The 25,796-nt window shown below is 43.4% G+C and overlaps 1 protein-coding gene across 31 annotated transcripts in view; it reads right to left on the reverse strand.

Moving 5' to 3' along the window:
* Dlg2 (discs large MAGUK scaffold protein 2) overlaps window positions 1-25,796 on the reverse strand; it is a 1,657,078-nt gene that overhangs the window by 257,057 nt on the left and 1,374,225 nt on the right. For all 31 annotated transcript variants that reach the window (XM_075952981.1, XM_075952978.1, XM_075952983.1 and 28 more), the window contains one exon: window positions 1,995-2,097. In XM_075952981.1, coding sequence (XP_075809096.1) covers window positions 1,995-2,097 — 103 coding nt within the window. The remainder of the gene's footprint in view (window positions 1-1,994; window positions 2,098-25,796) is intronic.

Here is a 25,796-nt window from a genome sequence, read left to right on the forward strand (position 1 = left end):
AGGCACAAAGCTGTGGCACGTGAGGCCCCATTAAATCAGGGCCATCATCCTGCAGATGCGTTCTGTAGGTTGACACTGCGAAAGATGCTTGTTGTTATTGGCAGATTTCGTTATGACCGGCAATTGGTGTGATTTGTAGGACATGCTTTTCATGGGCATCTTGATGGAGTGGAGTCTGTTATTCCTCTGGAGTATAGCACTTAACAGGAAGCTGGGCAAGTTCCAGGGGAAGCCTGGAGATTTACACTGTGGAACTAGGACTTGGTAGCTTCCGGCAGAAGCTCTAGTGCTCCCAATCACCCAGTTCAAGGTTATTTAAACACTGGCTCAATGAGTAAGTTTTCTGGTAGTATAATCAGAATACTAACCATCATATTAGTCTTTAGAATTACCTTAGGTGACAGTTTCAGAAACAGAAGCCAGGGATTTAATCCCTGGGTTGCCGGATGGCGAAGGGCTTAGAGTTCAAGAAAGAAAGGGACCTTTGAAAACATGGAAGATGGTATGAAGCAGTTCTCACTTGGATTGAGAAAGAATTTGTTGAATTATTCTAATCCATTTTCTGTTTTATAATAGATACTTTTGGGAACACTCACTCCTGTTTGGGGAAACATGCACCAATATTTAAGAAGCAGCAGGAGTCTGGAGAGATGGCTCAGCGGTTAAGAGTACTGACTGCTCTTCAGAGGACCAGGGTTTGATTCCCAAAACCCCCATGGCAGCTCACAACTTTCTGTGACTCCAGTTCCAGTGGATCCAACACCCTCACACAGACAGACTTGAAGGCAAAAACACCAAAGCATATTAAATAAGTAATTAAAAAAAAAAGAAGCACAGAGACTTCCCAGCAGGGTCTAGGACGCGTGTACTCATCATGCTTCTAACCTTTGACCACCAATCTTGCTCTCTTTACCAGTTCCTTGACCACATGACACAGACTGACAGGCCCGTGCATTCACTAAACTGTTTTTTGTTCAACTTGCTTGCAAATTCTGATTCTAAAGTCAGGAGCAAACCAAACCAATATGGCAATAGGTACAAGAAAGAATTTTATTTATGCCTTTTTGTAGAGCATGCTGTTCTACCTATAATGATAAAATCTAGGTTGCCAAAGACAAGACCCAAACTCCAACTTTCCATAGGACACACAATGACATGAAGTTAATGAGGAATAGTCTGAAAAGGACAAAGGAGTTCTTTATACCCCGCTCTCGCAGCTCGTCTCTCCAAGTTTCTAACCAGATCCTCAGCTGTTGAATACGCTCTGTTCTTAGCCAAGTAACCTGCATTTTGTGAAGATGGAAGCCGTAGTCCTCTTCTTACGACACAAGATCTAACTCCACAGTGTCGTGTTTATGTTTCATTAGCAAAGGACCATTACACACCACACAGACACACCCACACACGCACACACACACACTTTTCATTTCCCAGTTGAACCCCTGAGAATCATTCTAATAATAATCAGATATATAAATAAAGAAAGAGCTAATCTTATTTGGGATATGTCATCAATGCGCAGTTGGCCAATCCAACTGGTAACGGCAGCATCTCTCCAAGGACCTGTCTTTTTTCTTTTCAGTTATTGATCCCAGAGAACGGCGTAGCTGGGAAGTGGGTGGGACATCGAAAGACATATTAGCACTAATCAGAATTAAGGTATTGCCTTGAGCAGAAACAGTAGTCTACTTAACAGAGAATTTGCTTTTCCAGTATCCATTGGTGACTAGAAGCAACGGTAAATGCAATAAAGCTGCCTCTGGTTTTGGAAAGGTTTTGAGTTCATCTGTTCATATGAGCTTTTCTAACTGCCCAACATTCTCCTGGAAGATTAGGAGTAACCATTTTGTGAGATTTGGGGGACGTTAATCAAGTTTCCACCATAAGTAGTTTAATAAAATCATTCCTGGTTGTGGTCAACATCGGCACCGGCAACCCATAATGTTGCCACAAAGAGCCATTCTGGAACATTCAGAGCACGAGTGTGGACTGACCTTCAGGTTGGTATTGTGCTATGATTGTCACCGTCTGCCCAGCCCCCTTCAGTGCCGCAGCTGCCTGCTCATGAGAGGCTCCACGGAGATCGATGCCGTTCACCTAGAAGACAGACCAGAGTTTTAGGCACAATGTCTGCATTCTGACCAACAGAATGCAGACAGCTGAAAAAAGTTTTCCGAAATTAATAAACTATCTAAAATTATGCCACATCCCTCAAAAAAATCCCTCCATTTCTCATTGAGGTGTTCCTTAGTTGAGTAAGTTTCCTAGTTATGATTACTTCTAGAAAGCAGGGGTATGCAATTTCATCTGGTGTTTGTGGCACAGCCTGGCTGGGCTGGAAATATTTTGTCTATCTCTGTCCACAAGGGTCTTAGTGTGTGTATTACTATTTTCCCATGGGTTTCCCAGATTTCTGGGGCAGAATGGCTTTAAAATTACGGGTGGGGGAATGATAATGAAGAGAGACACATGTAATACCAGAGACAAGTACGTGCCGACAGATTCATACATTCATATGACGATCTGGGGAGACGGTAGAGAACGGGGCTGGCTTGCTGCCAGAGCTCTCTCTTTGGGTAAGTGCCTAGTCCTGTCATATGGAGCATGGTGAGACAGCCCCGAGTCCTGTTCCAAAATAAACTCAACTGCCCCATTTCTCATGCCCAATTCTGTAATGAATTCTGACAAAATGAAATAAGGAGTGCCTGGAGTTTATTCTGCTGTTGCTAAGTCCCATTTTGCAGCCCAGACTGGAAGAGAGGCAGAGCATCTATAAAACAAGCCCTGGACTCTGCCAGGAAGGATAAAATCATCAGCAAGTCAAATTCAATGAGAAGCCAAAGTTCAAATCTTTCTGCAAACAATAGGGCCAAAAAGTCATCAGGATGCAATTGCCAAGCATCCGGTGTCCCTCTGAGAAGGCTCAGAGGAGAACAAGAAGCTTACCTGGCGGAATGGAAAACACTCCGAGTCTGGCTTTCTAAGCAACACAGATGGCATTCTCACTGTGTTTCCTTTTGTACACAGAGCAGGATGCTACATCCAAGAGAAGACGTTAAAGATGCTCAGCTCATCTGTACGTTCAGTACATTCTCTTGCTTTGGCTGTGGGCAACTGTCTTTACTAGAGACTGAGTAGTTAAAGGAAGGGCATGGTTACCGCTTTGTTTCCCTAACTGGCTTGGCTCACCTGTGATCTTCAACTTTACATTCTTGTTCCCTCAGAATAATGCTACTCCCCATTAACATCTATAGTTTCTTTTGCCTTTCCTCTGGAGTTCTATCCTGGTGAATATTTTCCTGCAAGCATTGGCTATGTATTAGTTTGGGGGCATTCACTGTGCTGGGCCTGGCACACTGTGCTAACCATTAAATGAGTGACTGCCATATTATAATCCTCCCTGAACCTGTTTTCTTTCACTTCAGAAGGAAGGAATGATTAGGCTACTAGGGTCTAAAGCCCCTCTTGTGGTAGGCTCACAGGCTTGCATACTTGATTCCTAGCTAGTGGCAGTATTAAGGAAGGAAGATCATGGAATTTTAGGAGGGTCAGCCTTGTTGGAAAAAGTACATCATTAGAGACAGGCTTGGAGGCTTTATAGTCTCATCCAACCTCCTGCTTCTGCTTCCTCTATGTTGTTGAGCTTCTCACTCCATTTATCAGCCATGTCTCCCTGCCCTTATGGACTTACCCTCTGGAGTCATAAGCAAAGTAACCCTTTGGGCCCTATCAGTTACTTCAGGTTGAGGTATTTTATCATAGCACGAGGAAAGGAACTAACAACCGCCTCCCATCCCCGCCTTGAACTGAGAAATTCTAAAGCTACTGGAGAATAAAGAATAGTCATTTCCGAGACTGTTCAGGTTGTGGATGGGTTGGCCAGATGGATTCTGGCCAGAAGGGTGAGCAAAGGCAGATTTGTCTAGACTTTTGCCCAAAGCAAGCTCAACTGAACAAATGTCAGGCACCAAAGAATTGTAAATAGTTTCTTCTCTGGTAAAACAGTTAACTATTGTTAAAAATGGACATTACCAGCTGGGCGGTGGTGGTGGTGGCACACGCCTTTAATCTCAGCACTCGGGAGGCAGAGGCAGGAGGATCTCTATGAGTTTAAGGCCAGCCTTGTTTACAAGAGCTAGTTCTAGGACAGGCTCCAAAGCTACAGAGAAACCCTGTCTCAAAAAAACAAACAAATAAACAAAATCAAAAATGGACATTACCAACATAAAATTTCCAAAAATAGAGAGAAAGTAGGCAGAGTCAAGGAGATGCGATGTAGCTGCCAAAGCAGAAAGATGCCAAGAACCTTTATCGGTAGGCCACAGCCTCATGTTAATACACATATTAATAGAAATGGGTTAATTTAAGATACAAGAGTTAACCAGGAATATGCCTAAGCTATTGGCCAAACAGTGTTGTAATTAATATAGTTTCTGCATAATTATTCAGGTCTGGGCATCCAGAAAATGAACAAGCAGTCTCCATTTATATCTCACTCATCTTAATGCTATATGCTTTATGCCACCAGTTCACAGTTAATAGATACACTGGTTCTTTAACACTTTGCTATGATAAACAATTCTACAATAAACTGCAACTAATAAAAAGTTGAACAAAGATAATTTTGATAGTCACTGTCATTACCTCTAAAACTGGGGCATGAATTTATATTCCTACAAATAAAATACTTTTTTTTCTACTAACTAATTTCATATGCCTCAACATTTGACTTTTCCCATTTTGGTAAGTAAACAATTAGATTTTTAATTAGATTTTTTTCAATTATGAAAATAAGCATCTTTTATGCTAATTTCTTATTTTAACTTATTTTTACACAAAATGTCTTTTCTATTATATTTTCTGACTTTTTGTTTAGTCAGTCCTTTTTAAAGTCTTACTGCATGTTTAAAATATCAGTATTGCCATTCAAAAATGCATTTTACATTATTAAACATCAGATTTTATATCTTATGCTGTCTCGTCATGCAGAACTGGAAAATGTTTATTGTGTTTCACTGTCTCCAAGTCATCTAATAAATTTCCCATGTTTTCCTAGGATGTGATTATAGCTTCAATTTGGCTATTTAATCTTTAATCATCTTGAATAAATTGTGGTGTATGGAATCAAGTGAGTGGTCACTGTGCCTTAAACTCGTAAGAGACAGGAAGCAAGAGAAAGGGGCAAGAGAAAGGAAGGTGAGGAGGGTGGTGGGCATGATGAGGATGGTGGGTGCTAGGTACAGAGGTTTGTTCTAAGTACTTTATACAGAAAAACTCCCCTAACCTTTAGGACAACTCCATAAATCAAGAAAAACATCAACTTCCATTTCACAGAGTTGGCCAGTTGATATCTTGCTCAAATAATAAATAGTGGTTTTATTTGGTGAAACTTAAATCTTCGAGTCTGAATCTAAGCCCTGATGCAGTACTATCTACCTCTCAAGGAGCTGGGGGTACAGGTAATCAGAGTTTATCCTACCTGGAATAGGGAACCACTTCTTTGTCTAAAGGGGAAAACAATCTTACAGTCCTACGCCCCAGGAACTCAGAGTGTGAAGAGAATGGGAGGGAAGCTGGTGTTCTTGCCACCCCTGTTCTGAGACTGAGCCTGAACTAACTACTCTGGAGATGGTCTCTGGAGATGGCTTTTCATGGGCAGCCCTGAAGTTGTCTGGGGCCCTGGGGTATCCCATCTCACCTCATGGCACTTGCCTTCTCTAGGAGCAGTGTCATGAGAAGAACATTGAGTTTAGATTTGGTCAAGACTCTAACCTCTCAATTAGTAATTCTAGGGCCTAGGGTAACTCACTACCTTCCTGGAACTCAGCTTTTTCGTAAGATGGTACTAACCTCTATTTTACTAGGCTGTTCTTAAGGACATTGGGGATAATACTAATTGCATGTAACGTAATACTTGACACATAGTAGTTATTCAATAAATGGATGCTATCTGTATTATAACACCTATTGCCTCTGAAACCAAGCCTAAAACGAGCTTTTGTCAGCAGTAATAGGATGGAGATAGAGACAGAGACCCACACTGGAGCACTGGACTGAGCTCCCAAGGTCCCAATGAGGAGCAGAAGGAGTGAGAACATGAGCAAAGATGTCGGGACCACGAGGAGTGCACCCACCCACTGAGACAGTGGAGATGATCTACTGCGAGCTCACCAAGGCCAGCTGGACTGTTACCAGAAAAAGCATGGGATAAAACTGGACTCTCGGAACATGGCGAACAATGAGGGCTGATGAGACGCCAAGGACAATGGCACGCGGTTTTGATCCTATGCCATGTGCTGGCTTGGTGGGAGCCTAGCCAGTCTGGATGTTCACCTTCCTAGATATGGATGGAGGGGGGAGGACCTAGGACGTACCACAGGGCAGGGAACCCTGACAGCTCTCTGGACTGGAAAGGGAGGGGGAGAGGAGTGGGGGGAAGGGGAGAGGGGTGGGAGGAGGGGGAGAAGAGTGGGAGGAGGGGGAGAAGAGTGGGAGGAGGGGGAGGGAAATGGGAGGCTGGTGGGAGGAGGTGGAAATTTGTTTTTTTTTTCTCTTTTCTTTATCCTCCTTTTATCAATAAAAAAATTAAAAAAAAAAATCAAGGAATGACTTTTGTAGAAGACTTCTATATTGAAATAAGAGTAGCTAAAGCTGTATCAGTTATTAATTGTGAAACAATACAAAGGGGTAGTCCAGTGGGAAAGGCTTACGGAACTGGTGCCAGACTTCAATTAAAATCAGTCAGATAAAGGGCACAAAAGACTCTACAGAAAATTATTTCACAGCAGGAGGTCTGGGAAGACTATGGCAATGAGGCAGCTAAGAAGAAACTGGGGCAGAATCCAAACTCTCTCTCTCTCTCTCTCTCTCTCTCTCTCTCTCTCTCTCTCTCTCTCTCTCTCGCTCTCTCTCTCTCTCTCTCTCTTCAGAAAGACTATGGGTCTAAGGTGAGCAGATACATTCTCAGTAAGTGTAGAAGGGTCTTGTCTCTTCTCTGCAGTGGAAAAATGACTTCACCATTCTGAAGTGATGAAATACGGTGAGCAGATATGCACGACTCTGTCTCCATTTACTCAAGCCACCAAGGGGACAGTGGGACATGATGATGCAGAGGCCTGCCATCCATTGGGACCTCTGGGCCATAAATTCAGCAATTCCTGTGATTTAAAGATAGTACCTCCAAAGAATTTTACAATTAGTAAACTGTTTTCCTACCGCTCATTTTGTACTGTACAGGTGAGATTTAAACAAACAAATATGCTAAAAATACATATACTAAGTGAGGGAAGCCGAGAGACTAAAAATGTCCCACTTATGTAGGGTGTGAGCCATCTGGGCGTCAAATACAGTATGTGGAGGAAGCAGGGGAACAAGAGTGTTCTTGAGTGCCATGGAAAGAAGTTCTGTCAGTAAGCGCCCAGGGCTCTAGTGGAGCGTGGAACACGGTGTTCCCTACGTTTGGGAGAATGGCCCTGATAATGATGAAGTCAGGATTCAAGACTTATGTGGTCAGAAAAAAGATGAGAGGTGGGACATGGTGGTAAGACTGCAAATGATAGAAGACGAAATCTTGAATTTTGCAAACAAGAATGGGATGGAGGTAGAGATGGGACCCAGACTTGAGAGAGGAAACAGAGGAGGTGGAGGTTGCCCGTGAAGCTGTCCTCAAGTGTTCTTGGATCCACCAGAGTTCAACCAACATTTATCCAACTTATTAGGCTGGAAATGGGAGGGAAGAAAACACTAGAACTTTTAAAGATGACCAGACTTGAGAGGGTACCACGAATAAAGAGATAAATAATGGAAAGTGAGTTTGACTTGAGAGAGGATCATCTGTTTTGTTCTGGAAACATTGTTTGCTGTCTTTGTTGGGCATCTATGGTGTAAAGATATCTGCCCAGAGTTTAGAGAAATGGGCAAGTTTAGTCATTATTTGGTTATTTATGGTCCCAGGGTCAGTACCTGGACACATGGCAACCACAATCAGAAGAGGTTTGCTGTACAAAGTAGCAGTATTCACCCGCTTCAGAGAACTGTGTCAAGGTAGAGCTAGTTTATGTAAAACTCCTAGAATAGTGCCTGGTACATGGTTAGGATGCACAATTACCAACTATTATTATTCCTCTCCAGTCACACACGAAGTGAGAGGATGACTTGGGCTATAAAATCACTCCAATAAAGGGACAGTTATTTGGCTAGGAGAAACACTATAGTGTTAGGTCATGAAAAAAAAGAAGCATGGGCCTGTAAATTTGTTTCCCAAATTGTAGTATCCTGCTCTAAGCCCGCTCACTTGGGGATGCCCCCTCACGTTTTTGTGCCTCACTCTCTTCACTGAGGAAGACAGACTCATACCAAATGTGTGAGGTCCCTTCCAGTGCTTAATAAACAAACATATTCTGTACTCGGTATTCACGTTGTTGACAGCTTGAGAAAGATGGTTCGCTCTGCATTCAACTTTTCCAGCTCCCTGAAGCAAGCTTCAAAGGGAATGAACTATAAATTGCATGTGAAGGAGAAATTTCTAATTAAGTTTCCTTTTCTTCCTCGAGGCAGCGGCACTCGGGAGAGAGTGGTAACACTTCTGACAGGAGCTGCCCGAGAGCTCAGGACTAGAATTCTGGAACACGGGGAAAATGAAAAATTCGTATCGGATATTTACGCGTCTTCGCGGTTAAATGTTAGCATTCCTTCTAAGTCTGGCTCACTGATGCAAAAAAATTATGCAAACTTATATTTATAAAAAAGATTTAGAGATGTCTGGACTGTGCCAAAGGCATCTGTAGAGGGCTGATCACTTGGCAGTCGGTAAGTGGAAATAATCACATCAGTCCAGCTGGGCAAACTCAGCGGACGGGATAAAGCACCAGAAAGAAGTTTCAGTGGAGTTGGATAACTCCCTCTATGAAAGCACAGATGCAAAGGTACCTGAGACCTTGTCGGTCATGACACACACCCATCATCTAGCCTCTACCTCCAGTGCTGACAGATTTCCTGACTAGAGGCTTTTAAATCTATATTTTTACTTTATAGTTTCATTTGGATACCAAAGATGTCAAACCTGTGTGCTCAAAATCAAATGATTTTCTCCTGGACCTGGTTGATTTTCCCTCTTACTCTCAACAGTTAACAATTAACCCATACCACCTGAGCCCCTTGGCAAGGGATCTTCCTCCTCTGTCTCCTCATGGAGTCCATCAGCAGGTCTATTTACTCTAGCTGGAGAGCATAGAAGGATCTCACCCTCTCTTCTGCAGCCCCCCCCCCTCACTGCCAGCAACCTCCCCCAGTTCTCCCTGGGATGCAGCAGGAGCATGTCAGTCAGATTCTACTGGGCCCCGGCCTGCCTTGTGCCCACTTCCCCAGGGCCGGCCAATCCCTGAGGTGCCAGATAGGGGAAGCTGGGCCCCTCTTCCATAGCTGGCTTCCCCACAACAGGCTAGGCCCTGGGTAGCCAGGCCAGGGCAACTGTGCCTGCCTCTTCCACTGCTGGCCTCCGCTGGGCTCCATTTCCCTTTCGGCAGCCAGGTGTAGAAAGTTCACATCTTGCCTTTCCATTGGCTTCTTGTCCATTTGCTCTGAATAAAACCCAAACTTTTGGCCTTGATGTTGGCCCATCCCTCTAATTCCTTCTCACATCCCTTTTTGTTGTTCTCCTACAAGACCTTCGTTCTGTTTTGCCTCAGTGTAAGTTTCCTTTGGCCTTGGGGCAACTGTGCCAGAGATCTGAACAGTTGGAATAATTGTTGGGCATTCTCTTATCTAGCCACTCCCCCCACCCCGAATTCTAAGCTTAGATACCAGTTTCTTAGATTTGCTCCTGCTCCCTTGAACTTCACCTCGTTGCCTGTTCTGAACTGACCTTGCTTCAATTTCTTACAGAATTCAAACCTACTTGATAATGTATCACACACATCAAAAAAATCTTCCCTTGAGTATGAATTTCATCTCTTTACCTCCATAACCTTAATACTTAGAACACCATAGAGAGGTAATGAATGTTTATAACCATTAAATCACATAATAGTATTTACATCATCAAATTTTATTTGACAATTAATTACAACTTGCTTGTAATAAACCAGGTACTGCTAAGAGACCTTTTCGTGATGTTGTCTTCCTGAGAGGGTGCTGTAGTCATGGAAACGGAACCTTTGAGGGTGGGGGCTCAAGAACCTTTACTTCTTCCAAGTTCTATGACGATGGATGATCAGTCAGATGTGGGTTGTCCCCTGGAGATGCAGCTCTTTATTTTCTCCACATGGTGCTAGAACTTTGTTAGTTAACACACTCTCCGGTTCTTTGGGACTCGCTGGTTATGCTGGAGCCGAACAGCTCCAGGCTTACCCTTAACATAGACACTTGAGAGTATCTACACATGAGAACAGCGATCTGGACAATGTATTGCAGCTCCGCTCTCCTCATTCCAAGGCCGTGGCCATCATTTTTTGATTCATGAACGGGTCTGTATAACACAAGTATAAACTGTGTAGGGCTGTTGTTATATGGTGGTATCCAGGAAGGTACAACTGCACAGGCTCGTAGCCTTGGAAACACTGCTGCCAAGGAAACGCTCACTTTTGTTTTACCTCGCACTGCCGGGCAAAGGGCGAGACTCTAGTGCCAGGCTAAACACCTTCTCTAAGCTCCCCAGTCTCTCTCACCTCCCACCTCCCTATCCAAACACTCTGTCATGGGACGAGATGGCTATGTTATACTTGAGTGCCTCAGAGAATGGAGGCACTGTGAATGCTTGGGCATAGGGGCTGGATGGTAGTACTAAGGGCTAAGGAATTACTGCAGTCGGTGGAATCTATTTGTGCCCACAAGGCAGGTTCCTGAGGCATTAAAGCTCTAGGTGATACTGAAGAGAGAGATGTGGGAGAGATAAGGGATTGCTGGAAGGCATATTTGGTGTAGAACAATTAACAAGAGATGAGGTAGGAAAGTCTAATAAGACAATGAACAAGGCCACAAATGGTGGTCATGAGTTTCACCCAGGAGGGACACCCAACCAGAATTCTCCAAAGCAGTCAGGGAAAATGTTTTTCAACAACTAATATGCAGAGGTTAAGTTCTGAAACAAGAGAGGCATGACAGGTGTTTGGCATCAATGTCATTTACAGGGAGTGATATTAGGCATCACTCATATCATATCACATTATTAATGTTTGGCCACTTCTTCCACTGTGTCTATACCTAAAAGTTGAGAGGATGGGATGTGGACCCTCAGTATTTTGAGGGCATCTCTGATAAATGCTACAGGAAAGTATACCAGTGACCTCGGTCTCCCATCTGGGGTGCCATGGGTCCTTAATTAGAATATAAAAGATTCATCATTTTGCAGAAAAGGTAGAACATCTTCCTGAATATGCATTGAGTCTCCTACAGGAGCAGTAAGGACCGCTTTCATAAGTCTCTGGGCCCACGTCAACAGTAATCTCCAGTGTGATCATAGAGGAAGCAAGTGTGGGGCAGGAGTTTAAGAAGTCAATTACGGTGTTGTAGGGATAAGTAACTCCTTTCAGCAACCTGCTGGTGAGCAGTCTCCTGCAGTTGGACCCTTAAGTATAGGTTTCCCAAACCTTTGAAACCTTAATGTAACAACTACATGGGTAGTGGGGGTGGGGAGGAGAAATGTGAAACATTTTTTGTAACCTTAAATCACTCTTTTGTACCTTCCGAACTTTCATTTACATGCCTTAAACAGGTTCTTACATGTTCAGAACTTTCTTAAGCTTTCGTATCCTCAGACCTTTATATACTTTTTTTTTTTTAGGTCCTCAGAACTTACATGCTCAGACCTTCATAACATTTTCTCAGACTCTCGTTGCAACTGAGCTGCGTTTTCACCAATAGCCTCTCCCGGGCTCTCGTTAGGAATCTCAGTCCTGCACACAGTGCCAAGTCACAGTTGCTCTTGGCCCCTTCTTGTCTTTTTAAAACTAATACCACCTAGGTGACTCTTAGATTACACAGTTTGGCTACTAGTGAGAGTTACATTCCTGTATGAGTACAGCTTTAATACCTTATTAAATGAGCACTGTTTTTTTTAATGTTATAATAAAGCCTGATTTTAGTTTTGGGGGCAGGAATTATCATATGAACATAGTGGAAACCGGCATGGGGGTAAGCCCCAGTGAAGGAAAGATGAGCAAGGATGAGTTATAAGGAATAGAATAGGCCTTTGACAGCCTGACATAGAGCAATTTCCTGACCCTATTCAGTGAAGGTGGGGACCTCTTGGAGGATAAGCATCCATATATAAAACCCCACACAGGTGTAGTTCGGAAGAAATACAGGAGAGAGCAAGTTTAGCTATCAAAGATTTCATTAAAAACTGAGCATGCCAATTTAGGCCACTGAAATACCAAGGCCAAACTGTAATAATGGAGGCTTTAATAAAAGCCAAGTATGTGGAGGATGAGAGGATGGATTATAAGGTAAACACCTCTGGAGGGAGTTTCTTTAAGCTTCAAGTGGGGGCCGAGAGGCAAAAGAAGCCCAGGAGGGCCTAGAGAAGCTGTGAGACTTCCAGGGTGGAGCTGAGAGACAAGGCCACAGAGGCCCAGAAGGGCTTAAGGAAGCTGCACGACTTAGCAGGCAGCTCCTAGGAAAAGGAGGCAAGGAAACAGGGAGGGTTCCACTAGAGGTAAGGGAGCAGGTGTCTTACTAACTAGAGAGTTGCCCACAGGGTGGAGTCCTGGAGGGTGTAGGAGGCTCAAGGAGCCACTAAGGAAAACCACTCAGGCCAGGCAAGTGTCAGGGGTGCCCTGAATGGATGCCTAGAGAGGCCATCATGTGAAACTGTGAGGTTGAACCTTGGATTATTTTGGAGATGCCATGATGCTGGCAATGCCAGTGACGTGGGATACCTGCTAAAGAAAGTTGCCAACAGGGAGTGGAACAAGCCCAAGAGAAAAAAGCATGTTGCAGTCAACAAAGCTGAAAAGAGTTGGATATCTGAATGCAGATTGTACAGTTTGCCCAGATGTTTTTTGATCTTGCTTTGGTCCAGTAGTTCCTCACCATGCTACCTTCCCTACATTTTGAAATGATGATATATATCTTGTGCCATTATATGTTAAAAATATGTATTCTGCTTTTTGATTTTACAGGTGATTACAGTTAAGAGATTATATCAATCTCAGAAGAGATTAGAACTTTAGTCCTTTAAATAAGTTTGGGATTGTTATAGACTATGGGGATTTTTTCAAGAGAATTAAATTATTTATTGATTATACATGATAATGGATGATTCACAAGTTTTATTTCCATCTGTTATTCTATCTGATACCATTATTCAATTTTGATATTGTATAGAATGTGCCAACAACCATTTTATAACCGAATTGAGACTTTGTTTGGATGACCCTTTTAATGGTGAAGCTCATTAAAGTCACAGAAATAACTGGATGTTTAATTACACCAAGGTTTTTGAAGACCATGGCTTCCACACCCAAGAGATTATAAATAAATCCCAAATGAAATTTGGCACCACCCTGAAAGAATCCTGACTCCACACTGTTGGGGAAGTTTACCAATTTGGCCTCAGTGTAGACCAGCTTTACACAACACTTAAAAACAAGACACAGCTATTCAGCGTCGTGATCAGACTTTACGCTTAGCAATCAAGAGCATGGGTGAGAAGAGGTCTACAGTAAAACCCTTTGTTGGAATGCTTTACACTTTCCACAGAACAGAAACTAAAAGAACCTGTTATACAACTACTCACAAATACGGTCCTGGGAGGTTTTTGCTCATACACATGAGTATTGTCTAAAACATGTCTTCTTTGTAGCAGCCAGGCCCTGCCACCACTGTGCTTGGCTGAGTTCTCATATCTGTCGTAACCTGTAGCTTCCCTGGCACGTCTCTGGCTCTGCTCTCCTGTTAAGCTTTATCTCCTGGCTGTAATTAGAACCTCCTGCCACTGCCATAGCTGCTCCTGCTGCTGCTGCTGCTGGAACCACCAGAGCCACCTCGGTTTCGTGGTTTATCAGAGTACTGGCCTCTGCCACCATAAAGGCCAGAGCTTCTGCCTCCAAAGTGTCCTCCTTTCATTGGTTCAAAAATTGAAGACTGATTGTTGTAATTGCCAAAATCATTGTAGCTTCCCTCACCTCCAAAACTGCTTCCATCATTACCAAATCCATTACAGCCATTGCCACTGCCACCATATCCACCACCACAGCTACCACCGAAGCTACCATGACCACTGAAATTTCCTCCTCAAACAAAGTTGCCATTGCCACCATGACTGCTTCCACAATCGCCACCACAACTTTTTAAAGCACTTTGACCTCTTTGGTTGGATGAATCACTAGCCATTTCTTGCTTTGATGGGGCTTTTCTTACTTTACAGTTGTGGCCATTCACAGTATGGTATTTTTGAATAACCATCTTGTCCTCAGAGATAGACTATAGGGACTTTTGAAGTTGGACTGGATGCATTTTTCATTAAGATATGGCTACAAGCCTTTGGGGGCCAGGGAATGGAATGTGGTGGTTTGAAAGAAAATAACCCCAAAGGGTGTCTGTCGTGCTATTAGGAGGTGAGGTTCTGTTAAAATAGGTGTGTTCTTGTTGCAGGAAGTGTGCCACTGTGGGTGTGGGCTTTGGGGTTTCTATGGTCATGCTATAGGCAGTAAGATACCACTTTCTGTTGCCTGCCGGTCAAGATGCAGGAATCTCAGCACCAAGTCTGCCTGCATGTCACTGTATCTTGCCCTACTAAATGACTAAGTCTCTAAAAATGTAAGCCATCCCAATGAAATGTTTTTTCTTTATAAGAGTTGTTGCGGTCATGGTGTCTCTTCACAGCAATAGAAACCCTAAGACAGGGACACTTAGCGTGGCTAAGCCAGAGGAGAGTCTCTGTGCCTGGTATCAGGGCTTTCATAGATGCCAGAAGGTAAGGACAAAAACTGAGCTCTAGGAGGGGGGATCTCATCCTCAGGAAAAAGTTGGAGAACGGAGTCAGATAGCTTTGGGATTACAGGCAGCTCTGAAGGGACGATGGGATAAGAAGGCAGGAAGGGGTCCAATAGCCCAGTTGGGCCTGAGGAAACTGCAGGATTGCAACTCCAAGGATTGAGGGATGGGGTCAGGTGAAGAGGGGCAGCCATAGCTTTAAAAACCATTGTTGGGGGCACCTCTGCCTCCAAGAGTACTAGAGAGGTACAGGACACTCAATGATCAGTTCATCAGACTCAGGGAAATGTCTGCACCAATCCAAAGGGAAACTTACCTAATTGCCACTGGTGGGTGGCCTACTAAGCATTTGGTAAGCCAGAAGAAGGGTCTGTTGTATGTGGGTGGACTGGAGAAGAGGGATCGGGTCCCATGGCAGCTTAGGCCCCAGAGGAGAAATACAGGCCCTAGGAGAGCATACCCTGGGTTTTGTCACTGAACATAAGTGTTACAGCTTAGATGGAAAGGTATCCTGGCAGTCAGGAGCCAGGGAATACCACAAAGTCATACTGCACAATGAGCCTCATACAAGAGATTTATTGGGAGGGAAAAAACCAGGAAGGTGGCTGCCTCTGCACAGGAGAGAAACAGTGGGGAACTGAACAGAAGGAAGGGTTCGTGCATCTTAGTGTGTGTGTGTGTGTGTGTGTGTGTGTGTGTGTGTGTGTGCGCGCGCAGCTTTCCAGGATGGGGATTGGTGAGATTTCAAACCCAGAGCTTGGACTTTTTATTCTGTAGGGCGGGGCTGGGTCCAGCCTTTAGGACAGTTAGATTGTTTTGTGGGTGGAACTTGTCAGCTGGAGGTCCTCAAGCAAGGGGTGTGCCCACTAGTGTGACTTGAGTGGTTTACATGTCTAAGCTTCTGAAACTGAAACATGTCCATGATATATTGCTAAGTCAACAAGAATCTTAGAAGGATATTTCCGTATCATTCTAGTTGTCTGTAGAAACAGACGTAAGGATGTAAGATCTTATGGAGAATTGGCTACGGGAGAGTGCATAGCCAAATACTAATGGATGCTGTAAATGATTGTGCTACTGTGGCCACATGTGGGAGAAATGCTGAAGCAAGGGATTGATTGTGTTTCATTTGAAAGCCTACAATAAGGTCTACAAGATTTTTTGTCATCACAGAATATAGCTATACCAATATTAAAACTTGTACCGTGTAGCAGTTTTAATGATGGAATTTGAAGTTTGGGGTTCCTTAGACCACCAACATATCTTTCACATGATATTCCAATTCCAAATGAGCTTTGTTAAATTAAGTTGTCTAAATTCTGCAGAAACCAGCACACAGATTTGCAAACAGCAAAGGTCCCTACCACACATCCCAGAGTACCATCTATTAGCCGCACTAATTTACTAACTAGGTTTTACAATCTCTTTGCTGCATCTAAACAGACAAGGCTTAAAATTAGACTGCATTTACCACTGCTGTCGAGAAATAATGCCTACAAATCTATTGTTCTTCCTAGCTGTCTTTTTCATTTTGTTCTTAGCTAATTTTCTACACAAGCCCTGAGTATTGATCTGGGCGATTACAATAGATTTCCTTTCCAATTTATTGTGAGCAGTTTCAAATCACAGAAAACTTGGAAAATGGTACACTCAAATCTAACAGAACGTTCGCTGAGATCCAATAATTCTTGAAGCTTTAGAATATTTGGTATCCCCACTCCTTTCTTTAACCCTTGCCTATCTTTCTATCGGATACAGGAGAGAGTTCCAGAGGTTTACCCACCATCACCTTTTCTGAATAATTTTACAGGCCTTCTTGACGTAGCACCTCAACAGGGCGTCTCCTCAGTGTAAAGATGTTTTCTTTATGACCATGTCGTTTTCTACCAAAAGAACCTAACAAGACTGATAATAATTCTGTGCTACAAAATAAGATATATTCACGTAAATTTCCTATGTGTCTTCTTTAAGAAGCCTTCAGGGATTATTTTAATTTAATGATTTATTTATTTTTATTTTTATGGACACTGGTGTTCTGTTTATATGAATGTCTGCATGAGGGCCTCAGGTCCCCCAGAACTGGAATAATGGTCAGCTGTGAGCTGCCATGTGGGTGCTGGGAATTGAACCCAGATCCTCTGGAAGGGGAGTCAGTGCTCTTAAACACTGAACCATCTCTCGAGTCCTAGATACTTTTTCTTAAGTCCAGAATCTGATCAGTATGTATGAATTGCATCTGGTTTTTGTTAGGAGCTGAGTCATCCCTAATCTAGATTACGGAATCTCATTTCTTTAATGACATTGACTTTTTAAAATTGGTGTCACTCCAGATGTTTACGGACTGTCCCAAAACTTATATTTGCTTATTTGTCTGATCATAATTAAACCAAAAGTGTTTAGCACAGTCTAAGTAACATTGTGTATGGCTTATGCTATTATAGCAGGAGCAGGCATAAGTGAGGCCGCCTCGCTGTTTGAAATTACCGGGTTAGTCACTATGTAAGTACCCAAACACCTCTCCATTCAGAAGGTAACTTCTCTTTGTTAAAAGCAAATCTGAAAAGTAATTTTGTGAAGCCTCTTCGGGATGCTTTTCCTCAACTTACTTTCCCAACTTTGCATTTTCCCTTAATTATCGACAGATTATGCCTGCTTAAACATTATTTGATTGAAATTTGAAAATGGTGATTTTGTATTTTTCTATTTCTTGTGGAATCATTAGCTGATACTCCCATGCAGGAAACCTCATTTCTTCTTCTCTCTGAACATCATCACGAACGCATGCTTTTTGACCCTCTCTGTTCTTATCCAGGGCTTCTAATTGATCTGTTAACCTCCCCTCCCGCTAATCTCTACCTCTCCTTTCTCCCCCTGTTCCTGTTACACCCATTACCTTGTTGAGTACTCTGTATACCCACTCTACTCCTCTCCAAATGCGAGTACACGAGGCAGGCGCTCCTCTTCTATGCGCCTATTCGCAGGTTATACGCAAATGTCTTTTCTTGTTGAACATATTTATTTATTTATAGGTGTTTTGCCTGCAAATGTGTGTGTGTATCAAACATATACAGTGGCTGCAGAGGCCAGAAGAGGGTGCAGGATTCCTTGGGATTGGAGTTACAGCCATTGTGAGCCACTATGTGGGTGCAGGGAATTGGGGTGTCGTTCCCTGCAAGAGCAACAATTGCCCTTTAACTGCTGAGTCATCTCTCCAGTCCCAGTTTATGCATGTATGTATATATGGGCATATGTACTCATTATTTTTAGGGATATGAGTGTGTGCCTATGCGAGTATATGCGCACCGTAAGCATACAAAAGCCTGCAGAGACCAGCACAGGTGTCACATCACCTGGACTCGGAGCTACAGGTGGTTATGAAGCTCCATGTGAATGCTTGAAAAAGGGGCCAGTTCCTCTGCACGAGCAGTAAATGTTCTTTACCACTGAGGCATCTCTTCAGCCCATGTGAAAATGCATAGGCTTTCCAGAATAAGGCCTTTGTCCCAACTCTTCACTCTCTTCAGCCCAAAGTGATCTTTAACATGGGAAGCATTAGAATTCTTCATAGCTAATCTCCCATGTCATAAATGCTCTGACTCAGGCTCAGGGAATGAAATTGCTTGTCCGTGTCATTTATCATCTTTGTGACAGAATCCAGACAAAAATTCTAGTGTTTAGTACTCTACACGGCACACCTCCATCTCCCAAACAAATCTTTTCAGCAGCCACTGGCTTTCAGCACAGCCGCCCTCTGGCTTTCCTCCCTGTGGATCTATTCCTGGTCCCTGCTCTGCTTCTTATTTCCTGCGATTCCCTGGTGCCCTCACTTCTTTTCATTCCAAGGTCAAGTTCTACATTTCCAGCTTTGCTGTCATGCGATGGTCAAGTGCTACTCACTTGGTCAGCAGCCTTGTAAGCAAGCCAACAGTACCGCATAAAGTTTTCTCTTCCTTCCATGTCTTATTATTTTTTAAGCAATTAAAATAATTCAAAATAATAATAATAACAGTACTAGAAATTGTAGATATCTTTCTATCCTGCCTTCAGGTAACAACTGATAATTAATTGAACATATAACTCTGATCTATACCTCTCTCTCCACATGCACACACATGCACACATACACACACACATGCATGTGAGTGCACACACACACCCTTCTATAGTCCTGTCTTTTACATGCCTATATACACAGCGAATGACTATATAATCACTCAAAACCACACTCTTCACGTCTAGACATAGTTACTGATTTAAAAGTAGACAATACTACATACCTTGTTCTATTATTCGCTTCCTCTATCTACTTGTTATCTTCCGTATGAATAAATATCAGCAATTAGACTATAACCCTCAGGAGGGCAGTTTCTTAAATTGCTCTAGGCTTCTTCTTGTATCCTCAGGATGGTACACAAATTGTGGTCACTATAAATTATTATTGAGGGGCTATAGACTTGTGTGCTCCTGGTGAGTGTCCTCCCTGACTCTGAGGAACTCTAAAGATCACACACTACTGCTCGTCTGAAGAAGAATTACAAACTAACTACCTTCCCAGTGACCTGGTGGCCAGTCCAGTCGCTAATAATCAAAGGAGGACAAACTAGACAAGAAAGTGATAGGAGAAGCATTGCAAGGAGAGCTACCCAGAAACCCATCAAGGAGGCAACTGGCTGGGCAGAGCTTCCTGTATCTGATTTGTCTTCTTGAATGTGTCATCTTTTGGGAAAGATGAGGCACAAAACAGCCTGAACTCCAAGAATCAGTGATTTTATAAAAGATGTCTGAGCACTAGGAGATTTAGAGGGAGCTATAGAAACATTTCACAACTCTTTGGAAAAGGCGAAAAAAAATTCAGGAGGGAACAATGACTGCCCTTGCTAAGCCTTCTCCTCTGGTTCTTCCTTCACTCTTGCAAGTGTTTACTAAGACTTCACAAAACAGCCTTGGCCATGCTCAGCGTTTCAGAAGTCCCCAGTGGATATTGTAAGCAACAGAAAATTTTCCATTTACATCGGCAGGGGAAGTCCTCCCTCCTCCTCTTTTTCCAGTCACAGAAATCATCTCTAATTGCTAACCAATTCCCTCCTTTCCGACCCTCCCACTTTAACACACAGCATGTCGTTCCCCACATAATGCTGCTCCCCAGCAAAGTCTGAGTTTCCACGGCTGGTTGCCCGAGCTTGGACATGGACAGAGCTGTAAGTCCACGCTCCTTTAATTAGAAAACAGCACCGGGAAATCACGCTCGTCACCATAGTTCAGTTTGTAGCTCAAAATTAACCTCCAGTAACAAACAGATGAACAGGATGGAGAATCAGGAGAATAGAAAAGAGATGAATGATATAGGGATATATCTAGACTCCAGACAAATGGCTTTTACAAATTGGCCTGTGACCAGAATTTGAACGTGGAAGGCAGTTGTTAATAAAGAAAACTTGAGTGATCATGTATTGACTAAGAAGGTATTGGTTAGGCTTTCTATTGCTAGTCCTTCTGAGACCTAGACTAAAGGTAATCTTAAATGAAGACACTGAGGCACAGAGAGATCAGCATGTTTCTACACTAGTAGAGTGAGGAAAAGGGCTTTAGACTGTGTGACATGCAAGGTGTCCTTTCTCCTACTGCTCCGCGCTTTTCCTTCCCAGTACCCGATAGCTGCTGCCTCAGGTGTGCAGGCGGCATTCTGCCTCAAACAGCTACCACCATGAACAAACTCCCCCTCTCTGTGCCCAGGTCTCAAGGGCATGGTGGTGAGGCCATGCAGTTCCTGTATTGAAAAGCTGACTGCGGTGAGTGACATCCTTTGCAGCAAAGTTCTCAGAAAAGGGCTCCTTCTTGAGCACCCTAGTCCCTCGTTCTTCTCCTAACTGCCCTTCTTCCCTTCCCAACTTCCCCTCCCCTTCTATTTTCCCCCCTCCCCTTCCACCCTCCCTTCTCCCCCTGCCCCCTAATTTTCTCAGGAGGTCTTGACTCTTTACCCTTTTCAGGGGGATCCATATATGTCTCTCTTAGGGTTCTCCTTGTTACCTAGCTTCTCTGGGATCATGGGCTATAGGCTCATTATCCTTTGTTTTACATCTAATATCCATTTAGGAGTGAGTACATGCCATGTTTGTCTATCTGGGTCTTGTTTTTCATTATTTGAAACACAGTCCCATAACAAAGCCCAGACTGATTGCAAACTAATGCCAATCCTCCTGCCTCAGCCTCCAACATACTGGGCTTATAGGTGTGATCCTGTCTCACTATGACTAATTCTTACTCTGTTTTCTTTTCCCCTTGTTTTAGTGCTTTCTCTTTTAAGACAAATCAATTTCCCTTCTGTCCTGCAATCTAATAAAATTCATAGTCCTGATCCTTAATCTTCTTAATTCCCCTGTAAAAATACAGCAACCAAAATGACTTTTGAAATGTAGGCACTGTCTAGCTTGCATAGACAACGCAAGGCTGCTCCAGGGCTACATGCCTGTAGACAGGCCTGAGGTAGACCGTTGGAACAGCAGCGCCAGATGGCATCTTGTGTCATGAAAAACGGCCGTCCCTCCTAAAAGGGCACACTGCCGGTTCTACACTGCTGGGAACGACTTTGGCACCCCTTCCTCCCGAGCTATCTGACTGGGCAGGGAACATGAAATGCCTAATGTATCTAAGTACTTAGTCTTTCTAGGTATTTTGATTTCTTATAGCCAGACACTCATTTAATGCCACTGAATCTGAATGGTTTTGTTGGAAAATGGGAAAAGAACGTATTCTCTGGCAGTGTGATAGGAGGCTCGTGTGTAGAGATATGATTATCACAGTTAATCTAGGTTTTAATTTCACACTAGAAAGGTAATTATAACTGTTAAACCCATAATCATGGAAACTGCAGCCCACAGGTCCTATAACTACCGCAAACATAAGATTATCTATCCATACACATTTTAATCAGGAAAAAAAAAGGGAAAACATTTTACTATTCTCTCACCACCCCAAAGGATGGTCAGCGTGTGAGTATGTTGCCCTCTAGTGGCCGCTGATTGGAAGACATACTACTATGAAAGACTGGAGAGGTTACAATCTCCAAATATTCCTGAAAGTCAGCTTAGATACACACGTTGTTGTCAGCTGGCGACACTTAGAAAACCAGCGATCTGTACACCAGACCCTTCTCACTACATATGCGCCATGTGTATGCAATCTTGGCCAAATATTAGGTTCCGAGGTCCTTCACTCAGAATCCATTTAGTTAAAATATTGGTCTGACTTTATTCATTGCCTTCATATGAACAAGAATGACATTCTCTTGGTTACAGTCTAATGAGGAGAGTGGAGCACTTAATGTGACTTTGCATGTTAGTGAGGTAGGTGTAGAGAGAACGGACAGGGGAGTGCCTTAAAGTGAGCTAACCAACCTGGAGGAGTTCCTGTGTGTATTGATTGCTATGATCGTGTCGGAACCGGAAGAGAAGGAGTACAGCGTGGAACCATCTAGACGGAATACAGCATGGAACCATCTAGAAAAGAGCTGAAGAATGAGTGGAAGCCATCTATTCTGGGGGAAGGAAATGGGGGTCGGGAGAACATTTTAGACAAAGGGTAAAAGGTTAATAAGTCTGGTGGAGGAAAGAAGGGGTTTATAGGTGAGGCTGAGAATTTTAAGAGAAAGCTAGATACTAATACAGTAAGCTTTATTTTGATGATTCAATTCAAATTAGGACCTCTGAAAATCCACAGGCATGTGCCTTTACTTCCCACTTGGTTTAAATATTTTATTAATTGAAAAGAAACACAGCAACGACCCTGTGTAAGCAGCAATAAATTATTTCACAATATATCACTCAGTTTTCTCACACTCAAACATTCCTAGCATGGCGGAGCTGCGAGGGCTCTGGGGATCGTGAATGGCGTCCTTTCGTTTTGCAGAACAGCAAGGGGGACAGGAGTCGGGGTCACACTGGGCTACATGTGGACTCAGTTTATTTTCCTCTCCTTGGCCAGTGTAGCGCTTTAGTTCTTTATCCTGGGATTCAAGGTACTTGACTAATCCTCTGTATCTCACGTCTGTTGGTTCAGACTACTCCTGAGTCTTGAATGTGCTCTGTTTCCACATCTACGCGGGACCTCACTGCTTTCTTTCAGACCCAGAGAAGCATTGCACTTTAGACTTATGGCAGAGAGCAAGGAGTACTCAGATCCCATTCGGTTCTTCCTCTGAGGTGTATAGAAATCCCTTATCGCTCTGCTCTTTCCTTATGGTTTAGTTCTGTACAAATTAACTCCTTACTTCTCAAAGAACACAGAAAATTTCTCGAGGATGTAACACATGGCCCAGTGGTCACTGCATGCCCTGTGGCAGAGTAACTCTGGAGCCTTTATCAAGGTCTTTGCTGATAGAAATAGTAGAAAAATAAATGAAGAAAGAGAGAGGAATGTGATATTTGCCAAGGGAAGTTCTAGATGGATGGTGGCACAGGAATCAACATATACCATTTTAAGATTATGCCGTAGACTTTTCCTAGGAGGAAAAAATATCATAGGCTACTGAAGATGAGAATATAGTTATTTCAGATAACCAGAAATGAAAGTTGATTGTTTCTTAAGCAATGGTCATTGGTATAATGATAGAAATTATAAAGATCAGGAAAAGGGGAAAGACAAGAATGGACAGTATGAAAAAATATTCAAAGGATTTCAGAACTGAAGACCCATAACTTGATATCATTTGACTTTAAGTTTTTTGTTTTTTGTTCTGTTTTCCTTTTAGCTAGTACCAGATTTTCTAAGCATAAAAGCTGTCTGCTTATCTAATGTTGGAGCTAAGGGGCACACAGTTACATTTAGGGTATGTTGGAAAGGTTTTCTGGCCTCAATTCCAGGCACAACTAACTCATAACTATTTATTTCTATAAATAATAAGAATCCCCATATGTTATGGTTTTGGTCCCTTTAAGAGCCAAGCCACACCCATTCCCCTCCCCATCCGCTGAGGCAGGCTGATCTTCAGCTTCTGGCCTGAGCTCATTCTCTCTTTTCCATCTTCCTCTCGGAGAGGCAGCTTCGCTTCTGCCTCTCTCCCCACTTCTCTGCTTCCCCCTTCTCTGTCTCTGTCTCTGTCTCTTTCTCCTCCTCCTCCTCCTCCTCCTCCTCCTCCTCCTCCTCCTCCTCCTCCTCCTCTTCTTCTTCTCCTCTCTCTCTCTCTCTCTCTCTCTCTCTCTCTCTCTCTCTCTCTCTCTCTCCCCACCCCCGTCCCCCTCCATAACTCCCTGAATAAACATTCAACCTCACCCTGCATGTCGTGTCTATCCATGTTTCTGTCTTCTGCCCGCCCGCCATGTGTCTCCCTGCCTGGAACCAGCCATTGCTTGGGGACCAGCAGCTGTCTCTGCCTGGGGCCCACTGCCTGCTGCCACATGGCCCGCCACCACTGCTCTGAGACCAGCAGCTGTCTCTGCCTGGGACTGGCTGATCTCAGGGCCCGCTGTCTGCCGCCACATGGCCCGCCACCACCACTGCTCGGGCCGCCGCTCTGGGACCGGCAGCCATTTCTGCCTGGGACTGGCTGCTCCCAGGGCCTGCTGCCTGCCACCACATGGCCCGCCGCCACCATTTGGGACCTACAGCATTTCTGCTGCCTACTGCCGTAGGGATCTTGCAGCACTTTTTAAAAAAGAATAACACCATAAGTCAAGGCAACTTTGGTTCAACAAAGAATAGACTAAGGAAAGAGAGAAAAGTACTTCCCTTCCTGGCTTCTGTCCCAGGCAGAGGAAGGAAAATAATATTGCATGAAGAATAGCTGTATATTGTTAAATGTATTTTATTTTGCCTGTGAGACCTGAAAGATAAAGGCAATAACCATGTCTCTAATTTGTTACATGGCACCATTGATCCATCAAGAAGTTTTACCTCTAGGGAAGATATTGAACAAGAACAAATAAAAAGAAATTAAATGACCTGGGAGATTGATTTCTCTCTGGCTCCTCTCGTTCCCTCCTACAAATAAGAGGAACACAGAGCACAGAGTGTGCAAGGAGCCACTCTATTTTGAGTTTTCTCAAGAATCCTCCAGTCTCAGCTTTCCTGTCTCATTCTTACCGCTTTGTTTAGAGAGGAGACTACCATTGAACATGGCCACAGATACTTGTAACCCTGGCTCTGGGTAGGTAGAGGCAGGAGGATCATGAGTTTTGTTTTTAAAAGCAGACTTATGCAATTAAAAATAAACAAATATAAACCAATTCTACTTCCATTTTTTAAAATTTATCTTTTCTAGACTGAATTGTCTACTTTAAACAGCTCAGGCTAACACTATGATGCCACACCATCCATAGACAAAGCCTCCTGCCTACAGTCCTGTGCAAAACCTTTTGCTGCCATCTTGTGGATTTTCAGGAAACAATCCTAGCTGCCTTCTATTTCTTTCATTCCACTGGAGTATTTGGTTCATCTGCCAGTTTATGAAAATGACTGGAAAAATATCTCAGAGAAGAACAATTAAATATGGAGGTTTCTGATTCTCCTATTACATCGTGTGTAGAACTTACTCCCTATCCCACCGCCAGGCTCGAGTCCTTCCTGTCCGCGATAAGGTGCTTTCCCTGCCTGTCTCAAGGTTGCCTTGAGAAAACACGTGGAGCAGAACAAACAGGTGGTCTTTGTGATCACACAAGGAATGCTACTGGCCAGAGCTATTTCACAGGTAACAGGCTAGTCTTGGTTCAGGCAGGAGAGCCTAGGCTTTGGTAGCTGCCTGGGATCATTACATTTCAAGACTCAGGGTATAAGCCAGGAGAGGTTCTCATTAGAAAAATAATCCCTCAAAATTGTGTCACCAGAAGCAGAAAAGGCCGTGGGCCTTGGTTAAAGAAAATGATCACTCT

Source organism: Microtus pennsylvanicus, chromosome 18 (genome assembly GCF_037038515.1).
Source record: "Microtus pennsylvanicus isolate mMicPen1 chromosome 18, mMicPen1.hap1, whole genome shotgun sequence".
NCBI classification, from domain to species: domain Eukaryota; kingdom Metazoa; phylum Chordata; class Mammalia; order Rodentia; family Cricetidae; genus Microtus; species Microtus pennsylvanicus.